The following is a 25,033-nucleotide window of genomic DNA, read 5'->3' on the forward strand; positions in this document are numbered from 1 at the left end:
GGGAATTGAGTGACACCGTTGCTTAGAGCTCGCCGATACAAGTTCATAGATAGGCGGCAGGTTCAATTCAGAGTTAAAACAAAGAAGTTATGATATACAGAAGTGTAGTGGCACAACCGTAATTTTTACGAAGTCAGATTTTAAAAAGCTGGACAGCTTCTCTCTCACTCTTTGTCCTTCGTGAAAACAGACTGGCCACTTTGGCCGGTGTTTTCTCCTTCGTCCGGCGACGCCACAACTCACAAAACGTTCGTCTCTTCCTCCTCTTCACGTCCATATCCATTTTTACCTTCGAAACTCCAAGATTGGTCGCGATTTTGGACTGGAACCGAGCGAAATTCTCGTTCGTCACTCGACGAAGTTATGCTATTTCAGGTGATTTCGACTGCCAAATTCATCGAGTGAGGTATGAAAATCCATCCCTTCATCATGTTCTGCCTGTTTATGTAATTAGATTGGATCGATTTTGAGGTTTTACATATCGATTCTTAAACCTATTTTTTGGCCAATGGTTTCGACTTTGTTCCGGCTAGTTCCGGTCAATTTTGGCGATGGTTTAAGAACCAAAAATGTTCCCCTAGGTGTACTTGATCTATTGGTATTGGCATTGTATGGTGTTTTGACAAATTTACGTCGCTGAAAATTTCTCAAGACACCCACGAGCTGCCAGCGGTGGGTGGCAGCGGGTGGGCTACTGTGTGTGTGGCTTATTGTGTTCTAAATTGTTCCCTTTTGTCCTGAGTACGATGGTATACTCGAATTTGAAATTGGTTATCATTTGACAGTCGAACGGATATTGCACCTATTATGCAATATCCGGGTTCGATAGGTTCGAACCGTTCAATTGGTCCCAATTTCAAATATGTTGTTCTCTGTACCTCTAGAATCGTGTAGGAACTTGTTGATCGAGATTCAGAATCCCAGATACTCCTAGTCTATGATTCCAAGGTTAGGCGAACTAATCATTGTCCGATTGGCTTAGATTCGATTGCTCGATCGAGATCAAAGTTTCGAGACTTGTTTAGTAGACTTGATTGGACCTATAGGAACTTTCATATCAGAAATCAGAGGTCGTGGACCCCACAGGCCTAATTGACCTAGATGGTAGGCCTCGTTAGCCCAATTGAGAGCTTTTCGTTATGAGGTGTTTGTGGTCTATTTGTTTGAGTTTAAATTGGTATTTTGCTATGAGAGTTGTATTAACTGTTTATGAATTATTGTTCTATACTGTTTATGAATTATTGTTCTATCGCTTTTATTTTCCAAGCATGTTATACCTATGTTTATTTTTATACATGTGTTAAATGGATTAATAATTGGATTGTGTTGCCTTTGGAAATATTAATGTCTACGGACATCTTGGTTGCCTTCGAAAATGTTGTTGCCTCTGGAAATATTGATGTCTTCGGACATACAGTTGTCTTCTGATATATGGTTGACTTCGGAATATTTTCGGACGTATGGTTGCCTTCGGATTGTCTTCAGACACCTTAGTAGCTTTCGGATTTGTCTACATGCATATGACATTGCCCCACGAGTATTGGAGACGCCCGAACAGTGTGGTGCCATGTTACGCCCCGATTTAAGAATAGCGATTATCTCCGAATTAAGGCTTGAATCATACCACAATTATAGAAACAAACTCCTATAACTATGATATGATAAAAATAGAGTCAATAATATTACAAACTTATTTAATAAAAACAAAGTCATAGTCGCAGTAACTCATAGTTAGTTACACACACTAGCGTAATATTCCAACTATTTATTACAAACAGTAACTAACAACACTGATCTAGTCCTCTAGTGGAACTTCTCATTCCTCAGGATTTGCATTGGAACCTGCATCATCTATTAGGGTGTGAGCATTTTAATGCCCAATAAGGTACTGTAACATCCTCCCTCAAAGCTAGCTATCACTGCTAATCAAAGTGGCATGCATTAAACAATTACCTAATAAATGTGTTATGCATATGCGATGATTTCATGAACTCACTCCATTCTAAACCCACTAATTCATACTTTAGGGCATCAAACATGCATGTCCCATACCATGCATTTTACCACTGTGGCTCCGAATACCCTAAAATATAAATTAGTACCCCTCTGTCCCTTACCCCATATATATTTTGTTTACGAATTTCTCAACTTTCACTTTTCACTAGAGGCCCTACTTCCATCACCTCAATATATTCAAGCCCTACTCCTGTCATTTGAATATATTCCACATTTTTTTATACTCAGATATATCTGAAGCCTTCTCCCACCCCTTAGATATACCTTAAACAACACACAAACCCAACACAACTGTATTTATGATCCATATGTAATGCAACTCAAACATTCATTAATCTTTGCGGAATGATAATAATTCAAATAAAAATAATAATATTTCAAATTTAATCACATGGATAGTAATATTCATCCAACATCATATAATATTCAATAAACATTCATAAAACAATAACAATAGTATTCACCTAACAATACCCACCAAGCAAAACAACAAAATATTCATATTTAGTACTATATATAAACATCACGATTAAAAGTGATATAGTCTAATCATTGGGGAAAAAGTTAGAGACCCTACCTCGTGTCCAAGAAGCTAAAATGACAAAATTACCCTTTGGAGGTTGCCAAGTTCTCTCCCGTTCCTAGATTTGAAAAAAGAAATAACATAAATGAGGTTAGAATTTTTAATTTTATAAAAACACTTTTTCTCTTGACATAGAGAGAGTGCACCCCACTCTCCAAGCTAAAACCCTCGAAATGACCTGAAACCTATACCATCATACTCGGATTAAAAAATCAAGCCGGATTGACTAAATATATGGTGTCGGAGGCTGTCGAAACAGCCGCCACTCGCTGAGTCGAGAGTGGGGTTGGCTTGCGGTTATTGTTCATCCTCTCCAGAAATTCTGCAAATTTTCCCTTTTTTTTAAGACCAAAATCTAGATTCTGTGAGACATTTTTACTAACCAAATGTTAACTAAATTGGGAAAACTTACAATGGTTTTGAAGCTTAATACCTCTAGTTTCTAACACAATAAACCACACTAAAAACGGAGCTAAAGCGAAGGAGAAAACCAGCTCCAAAGTTGGACTTGTGGCTGGTTTTCTACAGATAACATATTTTTGTCCAAATTTTGTGTTAGATAAAAAATGTAATGAAGAAATTAAAATTCACCCAACATAATCTCACTCTTATTTACAAATAAGAGTTTTTATTTTTAATTGAGTATGACCCATTCAAGATAAAAATATCTCTTAATTATAATCTCTTTGGAAAGAGAAAACCCTTTGATTCCAATGTAAAGAGTGAAATAAATAATGGAATTTGATGTTACGGCTGCATCCAGGGAACTCTAGACTGCCTACATATACCCCATTTTGGGGATCAAGCCTTTTGTAGTTCTCGAGAGAATTTGATTGGACTTTCAAGGAATGAATGACTCCTTGAAAGAATTTGTGGTATGAGAAATATTTTATGGAATTTGGATGAATGTGGTTGGACCAGGGATTCAATTTGATTTGTGGATGAAAAAGTGTTTGGGCGAATTTGGTTAAGGTGCACCAGAGATTCTGTTTGGGCTTGAGGTTGTATTTGGATTGAATTTTCAAATTGCCTACGTATCCTTAGTGGAATCAAACCGGACGTAGTTCTTTGAAAATTTGATTGGACTTTCAAAGACTGAATGACCCCTTGAAAGAATTTTATGTTTGAGAGATTTGAATTTGATCTCATCGAAATTTGCATGGTAGATGACCCATGAGAAAATTTGGAATGGTTTTGTACCATTTTTTATTGTTAATGTCCAAAGAAAATTAAAAGGCATTTTAATGAACCCATTAATTTACTCACATATGGTTTTAAAAATTTAAGAAAATTGATCCATTAACCACATAATTTATTTGGACCACCCATCAAGTATTTTGGCTTTTGAGAGTTAATGGGTAATTTGTTTTGTCAACCCATCAATTTGTTTTCGGACCTTAACATTTCCATTAATTGGCCCATAATAAAAAAAGTCCAGGTCAGAAAAGCTTTGAGAGCCAGCTGCATTTGAAACCGATATCTATTTGGAGTAGTAGAGATCAATCTAAACTGAGTCACTCCCATCTTTATATGTAGTAGTTCAAATCAATTTAAACTGGACCAAATTATATATCTCTTCGACTACTCATCTGCCACAATCAATACGGAGCCTTCGGTTTGAGACGCCAAAACCAAGGCAAGACCTTTCCTTTGCTCATGTCTGTCAAACTTGGGCTACATAAACCATTAAAATATTAATTGGAAGTATTGGGAACTTAAAGGCAGACTTAGACTGCATAACCCATTACAATATTAATTGGAAGTATGGGAGCTTAACGGCAACAATGTCTGTTTATTAAAGTACATAGGTACTTTTCCTTTTCTTTGTCCTTTTTTTTTGCTTTTTCTTCTTTGTTTTATTTTTTTTTTGTTTCTTTCAGTAATACGAAACTCCCTTTTTTTGTTGCTTTCTTCTTCAATCTTGGGCATGGGAGGAGAGCTTACTTTGAGCAATGAGTTTCTTGATTTTTTTTGGTCTAAAGACCAAATTTTGGTTTGAAGAAAAGTTGCTGGCAGCAAGCTGTGCATCCATTTAGCTTTGGCAAGTCTTTCTTCTTCTCTCTTTGGTTTGTGTCTGTGTTTGTTGCCTTTGAACACCTGCATGATTTTCATCAAGTATGCCTATGAACACCTTCAAGGTGCTCATAGCACTTAATACAATGGGGTTCTGGCAGAAGCCCATATGCATATTTTCACAATAGGGAGGTCCTTGCGAGGGCTCCTTCTTGTGTGATTTCTTGAGATTTCTCTAATAGTAGAGACATGGTTTCTTCAGTTATTTTTCAAGAATGATGAATTTCTTTTGCCTGCAGTAGTCTCATGAGACTTCTTTGACAGCAGAGACATGGACGAATTTCGCAGCGCACATTCTCAAAGCCTTTATGGCAAACAGCATTGGAAGGGGACTTTGAACTTTGATAGGAAATCTGTCATCAATTTGGTGCCCTATGACTGTTATTTTAAAGGTCGACTTCTGTGGGATGCTCAGGAAACGTCATTTACAGAGGCTTGTTTAATTAAACTTTACATAAGATGTTTGAGTTTTGAGCAGCAAGGGAATATACTGCACAGAGAAACATGATGAAATTTCCTGGCAAAAGAAATAAACTTTATACCTTCCCTTTCTTCTACCCTTTTCTTTGTCTTCCTCCTTAATCAGAATCCCAGCAGCCTCTTCGTTTTCTCTCTGGTCTTCTGCCTTCTTTCCTCCAGCAGCTTTTACTTTTGTCTCCTTTAGACTTCTCACCCCTGCTTTCTTTACTTTTTTGCCTCTGTTTCTGCCTCCCCTTTTTTCTTTGGTTCATGTCTTTTTATAGGCAAATAGGTGAGTGGCAGTTGAGGGAGACTGTTTCTTCTCAGATTGTGCCATCGTTTTGATAAGTGGAGTGGTGGGAGATAAACTGCTCCATGCACGATCTCACCTTGACATTCTATTTTATTTCTTTTAATTTCTTTTGAGAGTGGGGCTGTAATGGGAATTTTTTCTTAGAGATAAATATATGGGATTTTATCTCTAGGCACGTCATTTTGTTGTTGAGTTCTTCATTTTGGGCCTCGCTTGATTTAGAATTGATTTGTTATAGCCCAAATGCCTATCCAAATTAATCTGATAGGTATGAAATTTTTTATTTCAACATTTTGCACTAGTGTTTGACGTATCAAACTTCAACAAAATTCAATGAAACCAATTGTATTTTGTTCCTTGCCATGTCTAGTTTAAATTCCAATAAATGACTTTCTCAAGTAATCAAAGTATTGGGAGAAAAAAAGAGCCAAAATGAGGCTCGTGGGCTGAAAATTTCTAGAAAATTACATTTTTCAGATTTTGTTCTAAGTTGTTTTCAACCATTCTATCACCCCCAGGTTGTTCCTAAGGCTTCGTAAAACTCAAAATGAAACCAAAATCATCAACACCCACAATTGAAAAATTGCTCTATCCACCCAACTGAAAATGGAAGTTCAAACTCTTCCAATTCAATTTCCCCAACACTCAAGTGACTCAAATTACTCTTTAAGGGACTAAAATCATACAACCACAAAGTTAAAAACAAAAAATTCGAAATTGACTCACCTTAGAGTTTTTTTTCTTCTCTTTCTCCTATTCTACCTTCTCTTCCTCACCCAAATTCCATCTCCTTCATCCTACAATCTTATCTTAGTTCAAGCAATTATTACCCTTAGCCTAGACTAGGTGATTCATCTATAATAGGTGAACAACTCACCCTAATTTGAGATCAATATCAGATTTTGAAGGGAATGTATAAGGGAAAAGGGGAAGAATGAAGGGAAGAACATGGTTTTGCTTACACGTTGCAATTTTTTTTTTTAAACATTTAAAATCTCATAATTAAGGTTAAATAAATAAATAAATATATATATTTTAAAATAAATTTAATATATAAATTTTTTCCTAGATGTTACATGTCAGGATTTGCGTTCTCAGGTTGAGTATATCTCCCTGAATTATGCGAGGGGAATTGATGGATTATTTGCGTTTCATGTTAAGTATATCTCCCTACGAGGATTTCGTTATCAAGTTGAGTATATCTCCCTGAGTTTTGTGAGGAATGCGTCACAGGCCGACCATGTGTTCCTTAAGTTATGAGAGGATTGCGTCTCGGGCTGACTTTGTGTCCCTCAAGTTATGCGAGGATATATCACACATGTGTGGTACTTGGAATTGACGGTATATTATTGAAATTGATGGATTATATTTGAGGTACATCTATGTGGAGAATACTGTAGCACCAATGTGTGGTATAGTTAACAAGATATTCTTCACCACCCTACTCATATTATCTGCACAGGGTTGGCCAGGATTCCTATCCACCTGCCTAATTTGTCTACACAGGTAGTTAGCTTGTTTCCCCTTCTCATGTTGCCTTCGGATTTGATGGTATTCCCATATACTCCTTGGTGGGTGATTACAGTATATATACACTATGCGGATGGTTGCAATTATGGCTTTCTGGTAAAAGGTTTGGTTATGTAAGTATTTGAATGTACAATGATAAGCTAATTGAATAGTTAGGTACATAATTTCCAGGCATGATATTCAATTATACAACTTGTTGAAATAAAAGTAAAGAATGATTCTAGATTTTATTGTTGGTTTCTTGAACAATATTATATTAGCTGAATTGTGATTCATGGTAGAAAGAACTACGTTTGGCTTGATCCCTCAGTAAGGGTATGTAGGCAACCTAGGCTATAGAAGCAGCCACAAGTTTATGATTTGTTTGTTATGTTCAGTTTTGTAACGTTGATTTTGCTTACTTTATTATGTTGGAAAACGGGGGCCTAAAGCCCATTAAAACTTTTGCTAATTGATGTGTGGTTTATACCTTGTGCTTGCTGAACGCTTAGGAAATAATTGTGTTTGTTGTGCAAGTAGATTTTTGGGTTTTGAGCCTTTTTCAGAGGAGACTCTGCCAGTTTTTAGGATGGTCACTCGTGCCTGACACTTGCCAGGTGTTGGACACGCACTAAAGTGGAATTTGGGTCGGGTCTTGTGACTTCCCATCCGGCGCATGTAAATATAAATTGCATGTAACCATCACATTTTGGGTAGGTATCCCCTTTCTACCAATAAATGGTATTTGATTATAAGGAGATATTGTGGCTTGAATATGAACATCATCTATAGAACCAATACAATCCTACAAGTGATAAAAAAGACAAACATAATATTAATTATAACAAAATAAAATATAGACAAATATTTAAGAGTAGTAGATGCAATAGTATAGAATCTTGTAGAATTTCTTTTGGAGTGTTGTTAAACGCATTTTCTAATGGTTTAATTACATCCGCAATTAAACGACATACAACATCAAGTAGGATACTAAAATATATGCTCACAGTCTCACTAGAATGTTGAAAACAATCTTATGCTTGCCTATTTGCACAACCATGTCCTAAGATGTTCAAGAACATCCCTAACATCTCTGCATCACTCATTCTTCTTGAACCTTTTAACCCATAATTGTTTTGCAATTCATCACACAATTTTATAAATACATCTTTTTCCATCCTAAACATATTATAGCAACGACTTTCAATTCCTTGTAACACTTCTGTCAACCAAATATTTCTTGTATGATGGTCATTCATACACGGGGTCTTATGAATATATTTCACATAATAAAGTTCAATAAAACGGACAGTGACGCATATAATTTAGTTGATCTCCTCCTCATCTTCTGGAATAGACATGTTCTAAAATAACATGCAAATGTGTTTATTTCCTTCAAATATCATTTTCACTGTGCATGCATGTTTATATAACATAAAATATGACAATAATTAACATATCACTCACAAATTCAAATAAATTAACAACACAACAGCAAAACATAAATTAAAGTCACCAAACTATCAAATTCTAGCATTCAGCTAACTCATGATTAAGAAATTGAAGCTTGAGGTCAGGATCTTCCATGACAACAAACATCTCTATCTTATCTTGAGCACAAAACAACTTAGTTGCAAACCACCACAACTTGCTACCACACTCTGTCCCAGGTAAAGTTGCAACATCATTCATCACTTCAGCAATACTAGTTCCTTGTGAAACTGTATTAGCCATTGATGTTCCAGTACTCATACTCTTAACCACCTTAACAAGACGTTCAATTGCAATGATAATTTTGCAACACCTCTCATTTTCTCCCATAATTTACCTTTCTTCTAATTATTATCTTGAATTTCAAGTGATTGATTAGTTCTCTTTCTTGGCACATTGTTTGTAGTTTGAGTGGTTTCAATTGGTAATTCGAATCATCGTTAACTTCAAGTGGATTGACATAATCATCACTTTAAATTAGAAGTACACCAAATAAAGGTGCCCAAGAATGCTTACCAGTGGTTGTGACGTTCAAAAACATCATATCTAACTTCTCCTCCATCTCAGGACTAATACCCTCAAGTTGGAATATTGCATATTTGGATTATGCTTGCATTATGACACATACAAATATTATAATGAATTTTTAAACATAGTTATAAAAAAAAAAAAAGGATTAATTTTTCTCCCCCATTACCACCACTTGCACCACCTCTCCCTTGCAACCTCCACCTCCACCCTCCCCACAACCCCGACTTCCACCAAGCCACCTCTCCCATCACCGCAACTCTCCCTCGCATCCCCCACCCTCCCTACACCAAGCCACCCCTCCCTCCACCACAACTCTCTCTCTCTCTCTCTCTCTCTCTCTCTCTCTCTCTCTCGCTCTCTCTCTCTCTCTCTCTCTCCAGCACCCACAATTTCGAGCCCACCATTATTCCCTAACCCAAAAAATCAGAAAAACAAAGGCACACTTTTAATTCCAATTCCAATCCGATCAAACCCCAAAACTCACCCAAAAGAAAAAAAATTGTATTTTCAGGAGCTGAGACTTTAGAAAAAATGTCGGAGATGGCAAAGAAAGTCCCTTCTCACCCACCCGCTCCCACATCCCCACGCTCCCTTCTCTGCCGCCCTCAATCCCTTCTCACGTGTCGACTTCGCCGCCAATATCTGGATCTGCCCTTTCAGCAACTATCGCAATTACTTCCTGCGTGTCGACATTACCGTGATCATTCTATACATCAAAAAATGAAATTTGTCAGTAACAAGAAGCTCCATTTAGAACTGAAGAACAACCAAACTTACTATTAATGAAGTAGGTACTACTAATATTCATTCTTGAGCAAATGTAATAAAAAAAATATAAAAAATATAAATAAAAAAAAAGGAGTGAGAAAGGCATAGATTAAATAACAACATTTTTAATTAGCAGAATGCTGAAAATATAACATGTGCATAAATACAATTTTGTCAAATGGAAGGAAAAGCGCAGTACTAGCTTGCATGGTGGAAAAAAAAATATTTTAAAATAGAAACAAAAGAAGAAAATGATAATTTATTCATAACCCATCTACACTTCCAATATGAATGAACATCCATGGAAACTTTAGAAGCTATTCACCTTTGGCACAATCCTATTAACAGCGTCAGGTTGATCCAAGGGTTCAAGTTGCCACTTGCCATAAAGTTCGATAGTTCATTTTGAATTGCCCCCAACATTATTATCAGATTTAGGGTCCTGTACTTTGTGGGTTCTACCCTCAGTACATAACCCTCCAGTATGTCGTGTCGGTCGATTCAGCTACCCCTCAATCTTTGCCATCGTCGATCTTCGTCTTCGTGCTCAACACATGTATGATCGAGGAGAAGAGAGTAATTTTGGGTGTTGGAGGTGAGAGAGAGAGAGAGAAGAAGAAGAAGAAGAAATCTCGGGGGGAGGAGGGTGGGGGGAGAGAAATAAGGAGGAATGAAGGGGGTTGCGGGCTGGGATGGAGGGTGGTTGTGGGATGGGTTTGGGGGTTGGAGCTTGCGGGTGGTGGTCATGGGTGAATAGAGGGAGAAGAAATCAACGGGGAAGAGGGAGAGCATAGAGAGGAGAGTTTTATTTTTTTATTCATATTTTAATCAATTTAAAATTTAAAAAATAAATAATGTGGGACCCATAATGTCATGTAGGCAATTAACGGAGAGATCTGACGGGAACCCTAACGACAGAACCACATTGTAACAAATTTAAAAGACCAAGGTATGTGATTGTTAAAATTGAAAAGACAAGGACTAACATGCCTTAAGGGTATAACCATAGGGTACTAAACTATAATTAACTCTAAAAAAAAAAAATGGATATCAATACTATATTAAAACAAGAACAAAAAATTCAAATATCTGAATTTTATCTTACCACCATTCCTCAGATGCATCAATAGTATTCTTAGCGACATTCTACCCAAGACCAGTTTCCTTCCTTTTTATATCTTTCCATAATTTCCATTCTTTTTTTTAAAAACATAGTAAATCTCACTTGTTTTTCAATTGTAATTTTTCATATGATCTTCCTATCTCTTTGCTAATATTTGTAACCAACCTTGCCTATCCAACTTTATTAAAGTGAGTACTGAGACGATTGCATAGATCCACCTCTATGATACAAAGGTCAATGAAGATAGCTATAGTTTGAGAATTCCACAATGCTGACAATTTTTGGGATCTACTTGCAATGTTTTTAGTTGTGATGAAGTTACTATTCTTTTTTGCCATCTTAGTGCAACAAAGACATTATATATAAGCACAAAATAAAATAATAGATTTACAAGCGAATTACAATTCCTTATATGAGTTACAATTGTTAGAGTTTTTATAGGAAAAATACACTTGCATTTAGTCCCACATTGGAAGGGAGTTGTTTCCTTCCATGGTGTATAAGCACCAACACTTTAGGGGCTCGTTTGGTACGTCGGACTGTACTGACTAATTTTTGTCGGATAGTATTAATTTGTTCCGGAGAGTACTGACTATTTATCCATAATATTATAAGGCGTTTGGTGCTGTTCCGGATAAATAGTCAGAGTAAGTTATACTGTGTTTGGTGATGTTCCGGATAACATCAGATCAGACTATTTTTAAAATAAAAAAAAATTTCTTTGATAATTTTAATGAAAATTGAGATTCAAATGACACAAATTTTTTTTGGTAAGATTCATATGACAAGATTTGTTTTTCAATTGTTTTTGCCAATATTTTTTTTCTTCATATAACCCATTTATCATAATTGTAGTATCTCATAAAAATTCCAACATATTCGCATACGTTAATAAAAACAGTACCAAATAATGTATAATTCAAAGTGATCACATACTAAGGTGATAAGAGTAAAAGGGAAAGTTGTTCATAAACCAAACTACATCAAAGAGTGAATCACAGCACCCTCGTCCCAAGTAAGAGAAGAACAAATGCTTTTCTCATAGCACCATCCAATGTCAAGAATGTTCTCTCATCACTTGCTTTCTCCAAAATTAGCCGTAGTGCCTTAATTTGGTCATTAATAGACAAGTCCATCTTTGCCAATTCAGCAGCAATGTCAGGTCTTGGTTCTGATCCTTTCACCAAACTATTAGTTATAGTTTTCAATTGGTCAATATACTCAGAAATCATCTCACCAAATGCTTTAGCCATTTCCTTTCGAATATCAATATCTGCTACTCATTGTACGATTCTTCACATGATGTGCTAGTGTATGTAAAAACATACACACTTGCTCTTCTATGATTACTAAACCATTTGTTCTCACTCTCGCATCATCACAGACCAATTGACATAAATAATGGAAAGTTCTCCTATCCATCCTAATTTGATTCACACATTGTATGTCATTAATTCCTATAATATTATCTAAATAATTTGACCGAGTTGCAATCCCGAAAAACCTTTGACTCCTACTGGCATTCCGTTGTTGGCGTCGTTGTTCCAAATTGTAGTTTGTCATGAATCACATCATGCACCAAACCATGATATGCAAGAACCACAATCTAATAATAAAGTATACCACAATCTTTCTTTCATCCATATCTAGGCATAATCTAAAGGAAATTTTTTCAGTAAAAGTAATATAAATAACCATGCATTAATTTTAGCAATATAAATAATCATGTACAACAAGAAGGAGAAAGTAGCAGCAGAACAGAAGCATTGCAATCAAAAGAGCCAAGGCCACAAGCTTGGGAATCGTAAAAAAATGGATATCAACATTGCAATGTTGGTTTTTATAAAGAGAGCCTCCTCTTACTTTTTTTTTTTCGATTTAGCTTTCATTTATGTAAGTAAGCATAACCTAATTTCAAAAACGAAAAATACATAACCTAATTCCACAAAAATTTAATAAAAAAATTGAAATATATACAGAATAGAGAAGAAGCAAGAAGAAGCATATTGGAGAGAGAGAGAGAGAGAGAGAGAGAGAGAGAGAGAGAGTGAGTGAGAATGAGAGATGGATATCTGGAGAAGAGTGAAGAAAATAACCTTTGGAGAAGATAGCAGAGAAAAACCTTAGAGAGAAGAAGATGAAAAGAGCGTTTAATTTTTTTTCGTAGAATGCGTGCTTAGCTGTATAATTAAGCGTGTATTATCTAAACCGGAGTGTGTGGATTGTATTAGTTAGTCAGGTAAGGAGAGTATTAAAAGCCCAACCCGTATAAAATAGTCAGGTAATTAAATAATACAAGTTGACACCAAACACTTGACATAGACTATTTACTCCTATCCAGAGTCTAATACGGTGTACCAAACGAGCCCTAGAAACACAAAATAGAGTATGGGCCTAGTAGAGGCAAAGTTGGGCCTCATCTATTAGCACTGGGAAACCTGGTGGATAAATACCTTTCTCGAGCCAAGCACGAAACAGACAATCTAGAGGAGCATATTAGAGAAGGATCGCTGGACCTTGCAAGGATGTCAAATTCAGAGTTTCTATCGAGGATAGAGACTAGTCAAGCTCCAACGTTGTTTAAATGACATGAGAAGAAATTGCATGTTTGTCTTGTATGAATGAGTCAATTGGAACCTCATATCAGAAACAGGAAGCCGAAGGATAACATCGGCTAACTCTTGGCTGCCATTCACTTCCCAATTGAGATGGGGGAGAGAATGTTGTTTCTTCATTCCCAATGGCCTAATTTTCCACATATGTAGCATAAGTCAATAAGTCCCTCGTAAAAATATTCCACCCAGACGGATTGGTAAAAAAATATTGGAAGCTAGAACTGCGTCGGAAAAGGCTTGAGGGAATCAATGACAACCTTCACTCTGAGATATCCCCTCAGGATAGCCTTGCAAGTCATGTGATCTTCCACATCAATAACCTTCCTAATCTTGTCCCAATCATCTTTGCATTTGCCAAGTTCATCTTTTCAAGAGTAAGAGTTGAAACTTGAACCCAATAGGGTACCAAATGGTCTTGGACTTCCTCAATCGTGAGGTTTGAAGACCAGACCACCACATTGAAGCAATAGTTCATGATACTCTAAAGACCACCCTCATTAGATGTAGTGATAGTGAAGAGATTCTTCTTATAGTGTGCTATCATAAGACTTCTAAATTGAGCTTATGTAGACGTAAATACACCTTTATACTCCCAATATTAGGAGTAACATATGCAATAATTGCTCCCACCAACACAACATTTGAACATGCCTTATTAAGTCTCAAAGAGTCATCAAGCTGAAAGGTAAGAGAATCAGCAGAGCTCATGGTGAAGACCACACATGACTAGGATATCAAGGGAAAGAGATAAGGTAACAAGACAAAGGGACCCGAGGGATAGAGAAACGTAAAGGAGAAAAGGAGCTAATAAGGACTAGCAGAAAATGAGGGAAATGTACCAAAAAGTTAGAGCCATAAAAAACTACCATTTGGGTATAGGAGAAAGAACCTACAAAAAGGGGAAAGCTACAAACGAAAGGACCAACCTCAACCAATAGAAGTCAACTAGGTTACTCATTGGAGGAGACACACGGTATACGGAACCATCCCCTTGAGAGGAAAGGCTCAAGTGTATTATGGTCAATTGGTCTAATCACATTAGGCAAGTTGAGAAAGAGAAACCTTAATGACACCCACGAGACACCCCTTAATTCAATTTCAAACACAATTCAAACCTCCCACCCCCTTAATTCAATTATAAAAGATTTCAAATATGCCACCCTTAATTCAATTACAGTTCAAATCTCCTCTAAATAAACACTCACATGTTTCCAAAATAGTCCATTTTCCAATTCTCTCTACTGTATATTTTTCCAAAATAATCTTTTCTATTTTTAGATTATTCCAAATCTCTATTATGGATATAAGGAAGCTATGTGTATCTAGTGTCTAGATCTATGAGGCCGTTATATTTTACCAAAAATGCCTTTGGTGATGAGATTGTTGGCTAGAACACCATCCCCATCTCCATCGATTCTTGTAATTATACCTATGAAATGAGGTTGAGCTCCACCACCCTACTCATAACATGCACCTGGGACACGTAAGTCTACTTGATATTTGTTTTTCTTTTTAAACACAAGTTACAATTTGGGATTGACAAGGGGATGGTACAACTGCACTGGAGAATATATAGGAAGATGAACCAAGTAAGAAGAGGAGAAAGGTGCCAGAAGTAGAGGCTTAATGTGACAAGCAAGGGAAACTACATGCATGCATACTAACTCAAAATGGAATAGACTGGTATAAGACTTATCATATGATTATTTTATTTCTATAATCAAACATGAATTCTACCTAAAATGTATATTCTTGTGTATCTTTGTATGTATATGCACATATAGAGTTGTACGTAGCAAGATTATAACTTGTACCAGCTGTGGTTTATACTATTGAAAAATTTAGGTATTTATTTACTTGCCATAGGTCAAAGTTCACTAGATGAGGTATCTATTTACTCACCAATGTTGCTCTTGCTCTTTCTATGCTTATTTATGCTTTCTTTAAATGTGTTGTTTATGTATTTTAGCTTCAATAAGTTTTCATATTCTTTCGATAAGGAATTTATTGAACTTGTGTATACATAATGAGAAGGGAGGGATATTGTGCATGATTGATGGTCTTTTCACTTGCTTTATGCTTAGTCAGTCTTCCCCATAACTCTACATAATTAACTTGGAACATGTTTTCTTGCTTAATTGGACTCATTTATTTAATTCATATGTCTACCAAGATGAATTTTCACGTGCCTGCATTGCCTTGCACTGCATTGCACTAAAGGTAGTTTCTCGAAGGTGGCTTGTTGATCTTTTTTTTATTGTTTAGGGATCTTTCTTTGTTTAGTTTCCATACCTTTGTATGGTTATCCTAAACCCACACCCAAAATTACACACCCACAATGCCAAAATTGTTCCCACTACCCAACTATTTCTTCTTCTCCACGCCATGCAAAGCAGTCACACACTAACACACTCAAAAACCTTCCACATTTATCTTTGAAAATCGATGTCCAACCTAGACCATTGATCATCAGACTAGACACCAGCAACTCATTTGCACGCTCTTATCATAGATAACATCAATTTGACTTCCTTTCTTACAAAAAAAAAAAAAGGGCACTACATTGTGGAACCATAAATTCACTTCATAGCCCAGAGCATGCCAATTGGGGCTACTAGGGAGCAGAAGGACCAATCTGTCCTTACTAAAATGAGAGGGAATTAAATTGGGCCGAAGCAAACCCATTTATTTATATCGTTTCACAATTTGCAATATGTAAGGTTTCATGATTAGTATTGGATTGGATTGGATAATTCACCAAATTTAAGCTATGTTGGAAGAGGAAATGCAGGTAGATGTTAAGGAATTTTCATTTTGAGGGGATTAGAAGGGATAACTTATAAAGTGTTGTTATCCTATTATTTGAGTGGATTGCATGGGATAAGATTCCTTCATGGGTGATCCTTCTTCTATCTTCAACTTGGACAACATTTCTTCATGTCCTCACTCAACATGTCTTAAATATAGTAAGTTATCCAATCCAATCCTAGTCACCAAATATGGATCATGGCATAACAACAGTAATACAATTCGAGAGTGTAGCGATCCAAACTAAATCGCACCTATACTTAAAGTTAATTGACGAACTGAGTAAACAAATGGACCATTTTGGTATTTATCACAATTTATATCGTACAGAGCCATGGTCTTGGGGTTTGTCATTGTGCCCAAATTGAAAATTTTAGGTTCGGGTCGAGCTTTAAGGGTTTTTTTTCTTCAAGTCGGGATGAGGTTTCTAAGGGCTTGGCCTGGGCCAGCCCATCGAGTCGGGCTTGGACATGCCTAATGGGCGCCACCATGGACCTAAACGGGTTGGGCTATTTAATTTTTTTTTCCTAAATCTTTTAAATCTTTTTTTTTAAACACCTTTTTTTTGTCAAAATTGATGGATAAAGAGTCTTCTCTTAAACAACAGTAAAGATTACTACATAACTTTAAAAAATATATATATACACCAAATTCTTTTACTAAACCTAGACCAAGCAATAGCCAATATATTTTAAAAATATTATACCTAAAAATGAATCTTATGAAAATGTGTTACTTCTATCCCAAACTAGGATTGACATCATGAAAATTAAAGCAATTTGTGCCATTAGAATTAATAAAACCAAAATAAGCTTTCAAATTCTTTATTGAACCATTAAAGTTGAACTTGACAAAAAAGGGGCACTAAAAGATATAGTGTATATATTGCTTATTTGTTACAAAATTAACTTAATTTATAACATGCGTAAACAAAATAAGAAATTTATTAGTTTATTATACATATTACATTTTTTTTTAAGGACCTTTCCTATTGAAAGGGGCGATAGCATATTAAACTCACACACATAACACGGATGCTAGAACTCAAACCCAAGACCTTGCATATTACATTATTTTAATTAAGTATAAAATGAGGTTTAGGATTGCATCAATTAAAACTTTCAAAAAAAAGGGCATAGGCAGGTGGGCCGAGAGTCTCAAATTGTAAGCTCAAATCCAACCCAATTTTAAAATGGGGTTGAGTCAGATTTTGGCCTATCGAGCTTCGGACTACTCACTTTGACCCGAGTGCACCGCGGACCAAATGATGAACCCTCCTTAAAAATAAAAAAATAAAAAATTAAAGAAGAAGAAGAAATCATTTTTAGGAAGCGCACCAAACTAGGACCACCATTGACAGACAGAGACTTTTTGCTTCTGCTCTTTTCTTTTTGTTTCCCCCAGTTGTCATAAGACCATTCAACAGACGAGTAACAGAGGTAGAATTGGGGGAATTAGGTTTTTTGCTTAATGCAATCAGTCTAAATATAAACCCTTGAGCAATTTCACTGTTTGGTTCACTCGCTCGTAATTCAATGGTGGATCACTCAGACGCTTCGCCTCTCATCGCTCCGGCGCCGGTCGCCGAGCCCAGCGAGATCGACCTGGAAGCGGGCCCTGGTGAACAAATCCAATGCCGAATTTGCCTTGAAAGTGATGGTATGTCTTGTCCAATTTACTTCTGTTTTATTAGGTTTTGACAATTCGCTCAATTGGGTGTTTGGTGTCTGATAAAAAGATTAAGGAGGAGTGTCGAATTTGTAAATTTGAGTTCATGTATTTCTGTTGGCTTGGATTTGGAAAATTGTCATTTCTCTTTTCAAGTCAACTAACCAATTAGTCTTGCAAATGGCAATGTTACAGAACTCTTTTCAGAGTGATGGTTCATTTACATAGTTAAAATTTATTGTTAATTTTAGGGTAAAAGTGTAAAGCTGTACTTTTTTTGTTCCTTTTAAATGCTAAGTGGTGAGTAAAGTAATGTAGCTTATCAGTGGGTTTTTTGCTTTCTATTTCCACTCAGGTAGGGACTTCATTGCTCCTTGCAAATGCAAAGGGACTTCAAAGTATGTTCACCGGGAATGTTTGGATCATTGGAGAGCTGTAAAGGTTTGGTTGCCATCTATATTTTGCTTCTTTTTCTTTTCCAAAATTAGTAATGTAACCCCATATTATACTATTATAGTTTGGCATGCAAGCTTAGTGATCCCATCCATCTACTATATCGTTTCTGATTGCTTCTTGCTTTTATTACTAAACAAAGCCGTGGTGTATGAGCATGTTCTGGAATTCACTAAAACCCACTTTTAGCTGTCATCTAACTATCCCTTTTGATTCTGGGACACTGTCCTTGTCTTTGAACTTCTAGTATTGGTGTAATTTGAATTTATTGAGAGAGAGAGTGATTCTGAGATCCTGTGTTTGCTGTCATCTAAGGGCTCGTTTGGGAGTGATTTTGGATACCATAATCACTTTTGGGAAGAAGCATCTCCCACGTGCTTCTCCATAAAATCACTTAAAATCACTTCAAGTTATTATATGGAGAAGTGATTCTCCATATAAGTGCTTTTTGGCCTATCCAGAATCACTCCCAAACGAGCCCTAACTATCCCTTTGATTCTAAGGTGCTGTCCTTATGTTTGAACTTATAGCATGGGTGTAATTTGAATTTATTGAGAGAGACACAGAGAATCGTGTCTACGCATTTGTTTCTTTTACAAAAAGAAAGAAAGAAAAAGATTTACTTTATAAATTATAAAAAATCAGAATGCACATAGTTGCTATTTGGAATCTAGAATGATGTGTCATTTATGCACATTAAAATGTGCTTGTTGCAGTTAAAATATGAAATGAAGTTTATTGAAGTGAAGTTCCTTCAACACCAATGTCTCTAGCATAATGAAATGGAATCGACATATTGATAGGTTGCAATGTCATGATTCGTTTATCTCCTGTTGTGTTAAGAGGATATTTACAACAGTGTGTCTCGCAGGTGTAGGAACAGGTAGCAAATTAGTTTTTCTTTCCTTGTTGCACGACTAATTCACTAAGTTTTAGACTTTTAGTGTGTTGCAGTAAGATCATCTTTGGAGAACTCAGAAGTGGGCTTTTAATGGTCTTTGAATCAGGTGTAGGATTTAGCTGATTAAGACAAACTAACAGCATATATACACATGTTCAGGTTTTGCTGCTCGTTAGTGGTTTCCCATCTGTATCTGACTATCTTGGTTTAATTTTTTCAGGAAGGGTTTGCATTTGCTCATTGCACAACCTGCAAGGCTCCTTACCATTTGAGAGTTCATGTTATTGCTGATAGAAAATGGCGAACCTTGAAATTCCGATTCTTTGTCACTAGAGACATTATTTTTATATTTCTGGCCGTTCAGCTTGTAGGTCATTAGTAATTTACTTTAGTTGCTTTCTTCACTTTGATAGCTGGAATTGGATGTGCATTTTGAAACATTTCTATTCATTTATGCAGGTGATTGCTTCATTGGCATATTTGGTGTATCTAATAGATGGTTTCCAGCAATTCTGGCTTCGTCTTGCATGGGGCTTTGACAGTGAGCTTAGTTTCTACTATATATCTGGTAAAAATTCAAGTTCTTATGTGAATGCTTGTACTAGAAAAATAAATAGTATTCAATGTTGTTATACGTGTATGTGTCTTTTTGCCCGTGTTGGTTACCATATATTTGTTGTGGTATTATATGCATGGCATCTTAGCCCGAATTCCCTCTGTTTGGTGACCGATGTCTGCTCAGAACTTTATCTCTGTGATTGTGATAAAGGTTTTTGAGATTCTTATGTTCGTCAGATTGTCCAGCAAAAGAAAAACGAGGAAGATCACACTTCTAAGATACTGTTAGATATTTAGATTTGATTTGATTGCATTAATACACTTATTTTACACTTTTAAAACATCTTTGGTTCATTTTCATGTCTTTATTTAATTTTAAATTAAAAATTAAATTGAAAATGACGTAGTCAAAAATAAAAAACATGAAGATTTAGTAACATTCTATTGAATCAGCATGTGAATGAGAATATGCATCCAAACACAGTAAAAGAGAAAAGGGAAAGAAAAAAAAAACTCAGTAAGCAAGTAAGCAAGTTAGAAAAGAGAAATAATAAGAAGAATAAAGAATATATATTGGTCTGTATATGCATGTATGTATCCTTACATCATGTTTTCAGGAGGGTAAAAATGTATCATTTTTTTTTTTTTTTCCAACTCTATCCTTAATTGCCATGGCAGGGACCTCTGTATTGCTACCACTTAAGTGGTCCTGGGTTCTAACATACCTGTTAGCGAGGTCGTGGTTCAATTTTTATAAGAACTTTTGGACCTCATGGCCCACTACGGTATTGCTACCAATATTAGACCAGTGAGGGCCATAGAATCAGTGGGTCCTGTTTGGGTATTTAAACACTGATCAAGGCCTGGCCATATTAGATAAGTTTGGAAATAAGATCACTACATTTTAAGATGTCTAATTGATCAGTAAAATAGAGGTGGAAAAATGGAGACTGGATATGACTTTTAAAAATTGACCAGCTGGATTCTTTGGAACTTAATGTTTTTATGTGTTGAAGGATGCTGATTGAAAGAATTGCCATTTATGTGAGGAAGTGGTGAATATTTTTAGTTCCCAAGCGAACACATGGGTTTGTTTCACTCGCTTTCATGTTTTCAGAATTCTGATAAGGTGGTTTTGCCAAAGTCATGATCTTATCATGGTCGACTGTATAAATTTTGTGTTTGTCACCTTTCTGAAATTAAAGAATCAGTTTACGACGGTCAAAGTTTAGGAAATATATAATAAGGATGTGGAAATACAGTCTAGTACTACTTTCTGTAGCCATGTTGAAACCAGATAATCCTTTACCCCCAAGAATAAAACGGTCAAAAATCAGAGAGGGAGGTGACCTGCATGGTGTACCGAGTGGAGGAAGGAGCAAACTGAAGAGAAAGTAGATTTATTCATTAGTGTGACTGGGTTACAGATTTGTTATTGAAGATCATGATGAACACCATGTTGTTAGATAATCACATTGGCACTTTATTATTTTGCACAAAATAACCACATTTTGAAGATAGTTACAATTATGTATAATTAGATAAATTTTTCTTTAATGATTTTTATTTATCTCTTACAACTTGTTGTATGCGTTATGTATATTATTTCTACATTTTACTCTGTTTCTCCATTCCTTGTGGAAACTCGTCTTCGTGTAGTGGAAGTTTCTTTGGGTGGAGTGTCATTGCTACCTTTGCGTACAAGTAGTACCTTGTTTTAAGTGGTTGCTGGTGGAGATCTTTTTATTTCTTATGGTTGAAAATCAAGAAAATTTATGTTTCCTTTGACAATGATGAAATCTTGGCTGTAGCTGCTTGTTATAAATTTTTAGTTTTTTTGCTTGGGAATTAGTTGATTAAAACTTTGTAATATAAATTTACTCTAATGTTAGGGCACATTCTTGCTCCTTTGTTCTCTGCAGTAACACCTCTTTGCTTTTTCATTTTTGGTAATTTACGTACTTCTATTGTTGAATACAGGAGCTCTGTTGTTTTTCGCTTTGCTTGGGTTGTCTGGGTGCTTCATTACTTGTTATGACCGAAGAGTGCGCAATGATTTGGCTCAGCCTTGTCGAGAATTATGCCTATGTTGCTGTCAGCCTGGGTATAAGTCTACATTTGGAAATCTTTGACCCAGTTGCTACACATGATTTGATTCTTCTGACTGTTTACCTGATCATCATTATCATCATATTATCACCTCTAAATGGAATGGATTAATTAATCCTGTATATTTACAAGGGAGTGTTTCTACGATATAGATCTATAGATTGATAGCACCAAATTAAAACCAAAGGCACTCTTGGAATAAATTTTTTTCAACAACCTTTATCTTTGAGAGGCCAAAACAATTTTGATAGGTTCTGATTTGCACGAATGTCCATTTAGCACAGTGTTATTTTGTGACATTTTTTGTTATTTATTTTTGTCAAGCTTATTAAATTTTATTTTGACAATTTTCGAACCATAGAACCCTGTTCAATAAGTGGACCTCATTAGCTGTCCGCTTTCAGGTTGGGCAGTAAGGGTCAGAGAAGGGCAATCACGCATTATTAAAACCAGCCTTCTTAAGACCAAACGCATATCTGATACCTTTTATCATTTAACAGCCTCATTGGCAGATCAGGAAATGTGTTTTCCTGACATATCCTACGGTATACTAATATGGTTATTTTGCATATTTTTCATCAAAAATCATGTTACTACCACTTTTTGTTGGCTTGCTATTTACTGCAGATAGGGTTCATACATATTATCATAAACCAAACTTTCTACTTGTAATCATCATGATTCAAATGTTGTATTAGGTATTTACTTTTTTAATTAATTACATTTTCCAACTTTCTTCCTTTGTGCTCAAAATCTTATTGTGGAGGTGAGTTTGGTTCATGCACAACATGATGCGTTAAATATTTAATTACTACTCAATACTATATTATTATTAATATGAACTCTCTGGAAGTTTGGAAATGTGAATTGACACCTGATGACATGAACTTAAGTCTTGTGTTTGTTTCTTTGTTTTGTTTTTTTGGTTAACTGCCTGAAGAGTTGGATGTTGTATTATCTACCACAACCCAAATACTTAATAGTTTGTGCTACATCTATTCGCTCCATTTATCTGCTTAGCAGGAGATAATGTCCATTCATTGGTTCGTATGACAATTAGGGTGTATTAATTGAAATCAATGTTTACAAGGTCATTCATTTTTACACAATTCCCGCAGTGTATGCGCAGACTGTCATTTACCAGGCACACTTTGTATGTGGACTGACTGTACCACGTGCTGGGGTAGCTGTGCAAGTATGGCAGGTGAATGTGGTTGCTTGGGAGGTGCTGGTGAAGCAGGGCTGCCAATACTATTTATAATGGCTTTGATTGTGCTGGGACTTTTTACAGTGATTGGCATATTCTACAGTGTGCTGGTAGCTACAATGGTTGGACAACGGATTTGGCAGCGGCATTACCATATACTTGCAAAAAGGATGCTGACAAAAGTGAGTTAGGGACATCTTCTATCATTTTTTTATTATTTTTAATTAAATATTTTTTTGCCATGCTTTATATTGTCTGCACACTGCAACACTATAAATTACCATTTTATCGAGCACTAAGTCAACAAGTGAAGCTCAACAACTGAACAAAGTTTTGTCCTAACTACTAGGGCCTAAATTCTAGCCAAATTCAGTAGAGGGGACACCTCTTGCAGACTAAGCATACATGATCAAACATGTGATTGATGAGAAATAGTTTAGTTAAAGATATATTCTCTAAGGCGAAGGATGACTAAACTTTGAATCTACCTGCTTTTATGAGGCTGTCCTTTCTTTACCAACTGACATGCATTTTTTTTCTTTTTTGTTTTTTGAAAAAGAAACAAAATTTTATTGCTTTTAACAATAAAATACAGTGGTGGCCAATATGGCCACAAAAAGAAAACATTTTGTCTTCTTGTTCCCTCCATTGGATTAAGATGCGTTTCCAAGGTCCCTCCATTGTATGATAAGATGTTAATCATGTCTTCTTGTCCCATTTACGGAACAAGAAACATTTAACTTTGGGATCTTATGCCCTCTACTTAGCTTGATCTGCGAGTTGTTTTCGACGAATTAGTTGGTTTACTCAAGTCCGTACTGAATGGCTAAACAGATTTTTGCATACACTAGATCAACAATTTATCATTTCTGGATGTTTTAACGCTTCTGGATCTTGTCATTACTGCATATGTTACCAGATATTTATTTGAAAATTTATTTACTCGTAGGAATATGTTGTCGAGGATGTTGATGGTGAGATGACTGGATCTGATTGGTCTCCACCACCTCTCCCACCTGAGCATATTCAGCAGCTGAAAACGCTTGGCCTGCTATAGATTTGAAGGGGTATTCTTATTATTCACCAAAATAACATGATATTGAGATGGACTGCCTTTCTATTTGGTGGGGTCAGTCTTTGCTATGGGCTTCTGAGTCTCATTCGCTTTAATCTAAAATGAGTATATGGTTTCTGGAAATATCCCAAAGTCATTTCTTCCTGGTTGAGTTATATTTGTAAAATTTTGTACGTGAATTTGTGAAAAGTGTTGCCTCTCTCTCCCTCTCTATCAGTGTAAGAAATCAAGGATAGGATATATCAAATAACTAACATGTATATCAATGATGCTTTCAATCCATAAATTGCTACTAAAGAACTTTTTGCATTTCTTAGTTTGGGGAATGACTGAATTTTCCCCCGGTAGTAAACACAACACCGTTTCTGCTATCTTTGTGTTTGGTTTTTTGTTTTTGTTTTTTTGGGTGGCAAGCAACATCAATAAGAAATCTGATGTGTATAGCTATTGTATGACAGTATGATGAAGCAGTGCCCTCCGTAGATATATTCAACCAAGTATGATTTCTCTAATCAAACAAATGAGGGGGCAGAGATAAGGTTGATCTTTATATGTGCTTCAATATAATCTTTTTTATTCGTTTAATTATTATCAGGATTTAGTCTAACAGATGGTATATGGTGCATAACGGTCGAGAGAAAAAAAGGATTAAGTACATTAAACACCCTAAACTTTGGGGTGATTTTAAATCGATCTTCGAAACCCTACAAACCCTTACAAAAACTCACGAAAAACTTACACAAACCCCTTTGTCACTAACCGTGCAATGTGAG

General features: G+C 35.9%; 1 protein-coding gene across 2 annotated transcripts; it reads left to right on the forward strand.

Moving 5' to 3' along the window:
- Positions 17,382-24,631, forward strand: LOC18773301. Of its 2 annotated transcripts, none has more exons than XM_020566769.1 (7): positions 17,382-17,948; positions 18,313-18,398; positions 19,532-19,678; positions 19,771-19,879; positions 21,850-21,973; positions 23,166-23,367; positions 24,135-24,631. In XM_020566769.1, exons 1-7 carry the CDS (start codon positions 17,825-17,827, stop codon positions 24,240-24,242), a joined length of 900 nt encoding a protein of 299 aa, XP_020422358.1. In that variant the 5' UTR covers positions 17,382-17,824; the 3' UTR covers positions 24,243-24,631. The 2 variants fall into 2 exon arrangements, with proteins under 2 accessions (XP_020422358.1, XP_007205563.1); XM_007205501.2 differs by having other exon boundaries at positions 17,385-17,948; positions 23,097-23,367.

Source organism: Prunus persica, chromosome G6 (genome assembly GCF_000346465.2).
Source record: "Prunus persica cultivar Lovell chromosome G6, Prunus_persica_NCBIv2, whole genome shotgun sequence".
NCBI lineage: Eukaryota > Viridiplantae > Streptophyta > Magnoliopsida > Rosales > Rosaceae > Prunus > Prunus persica.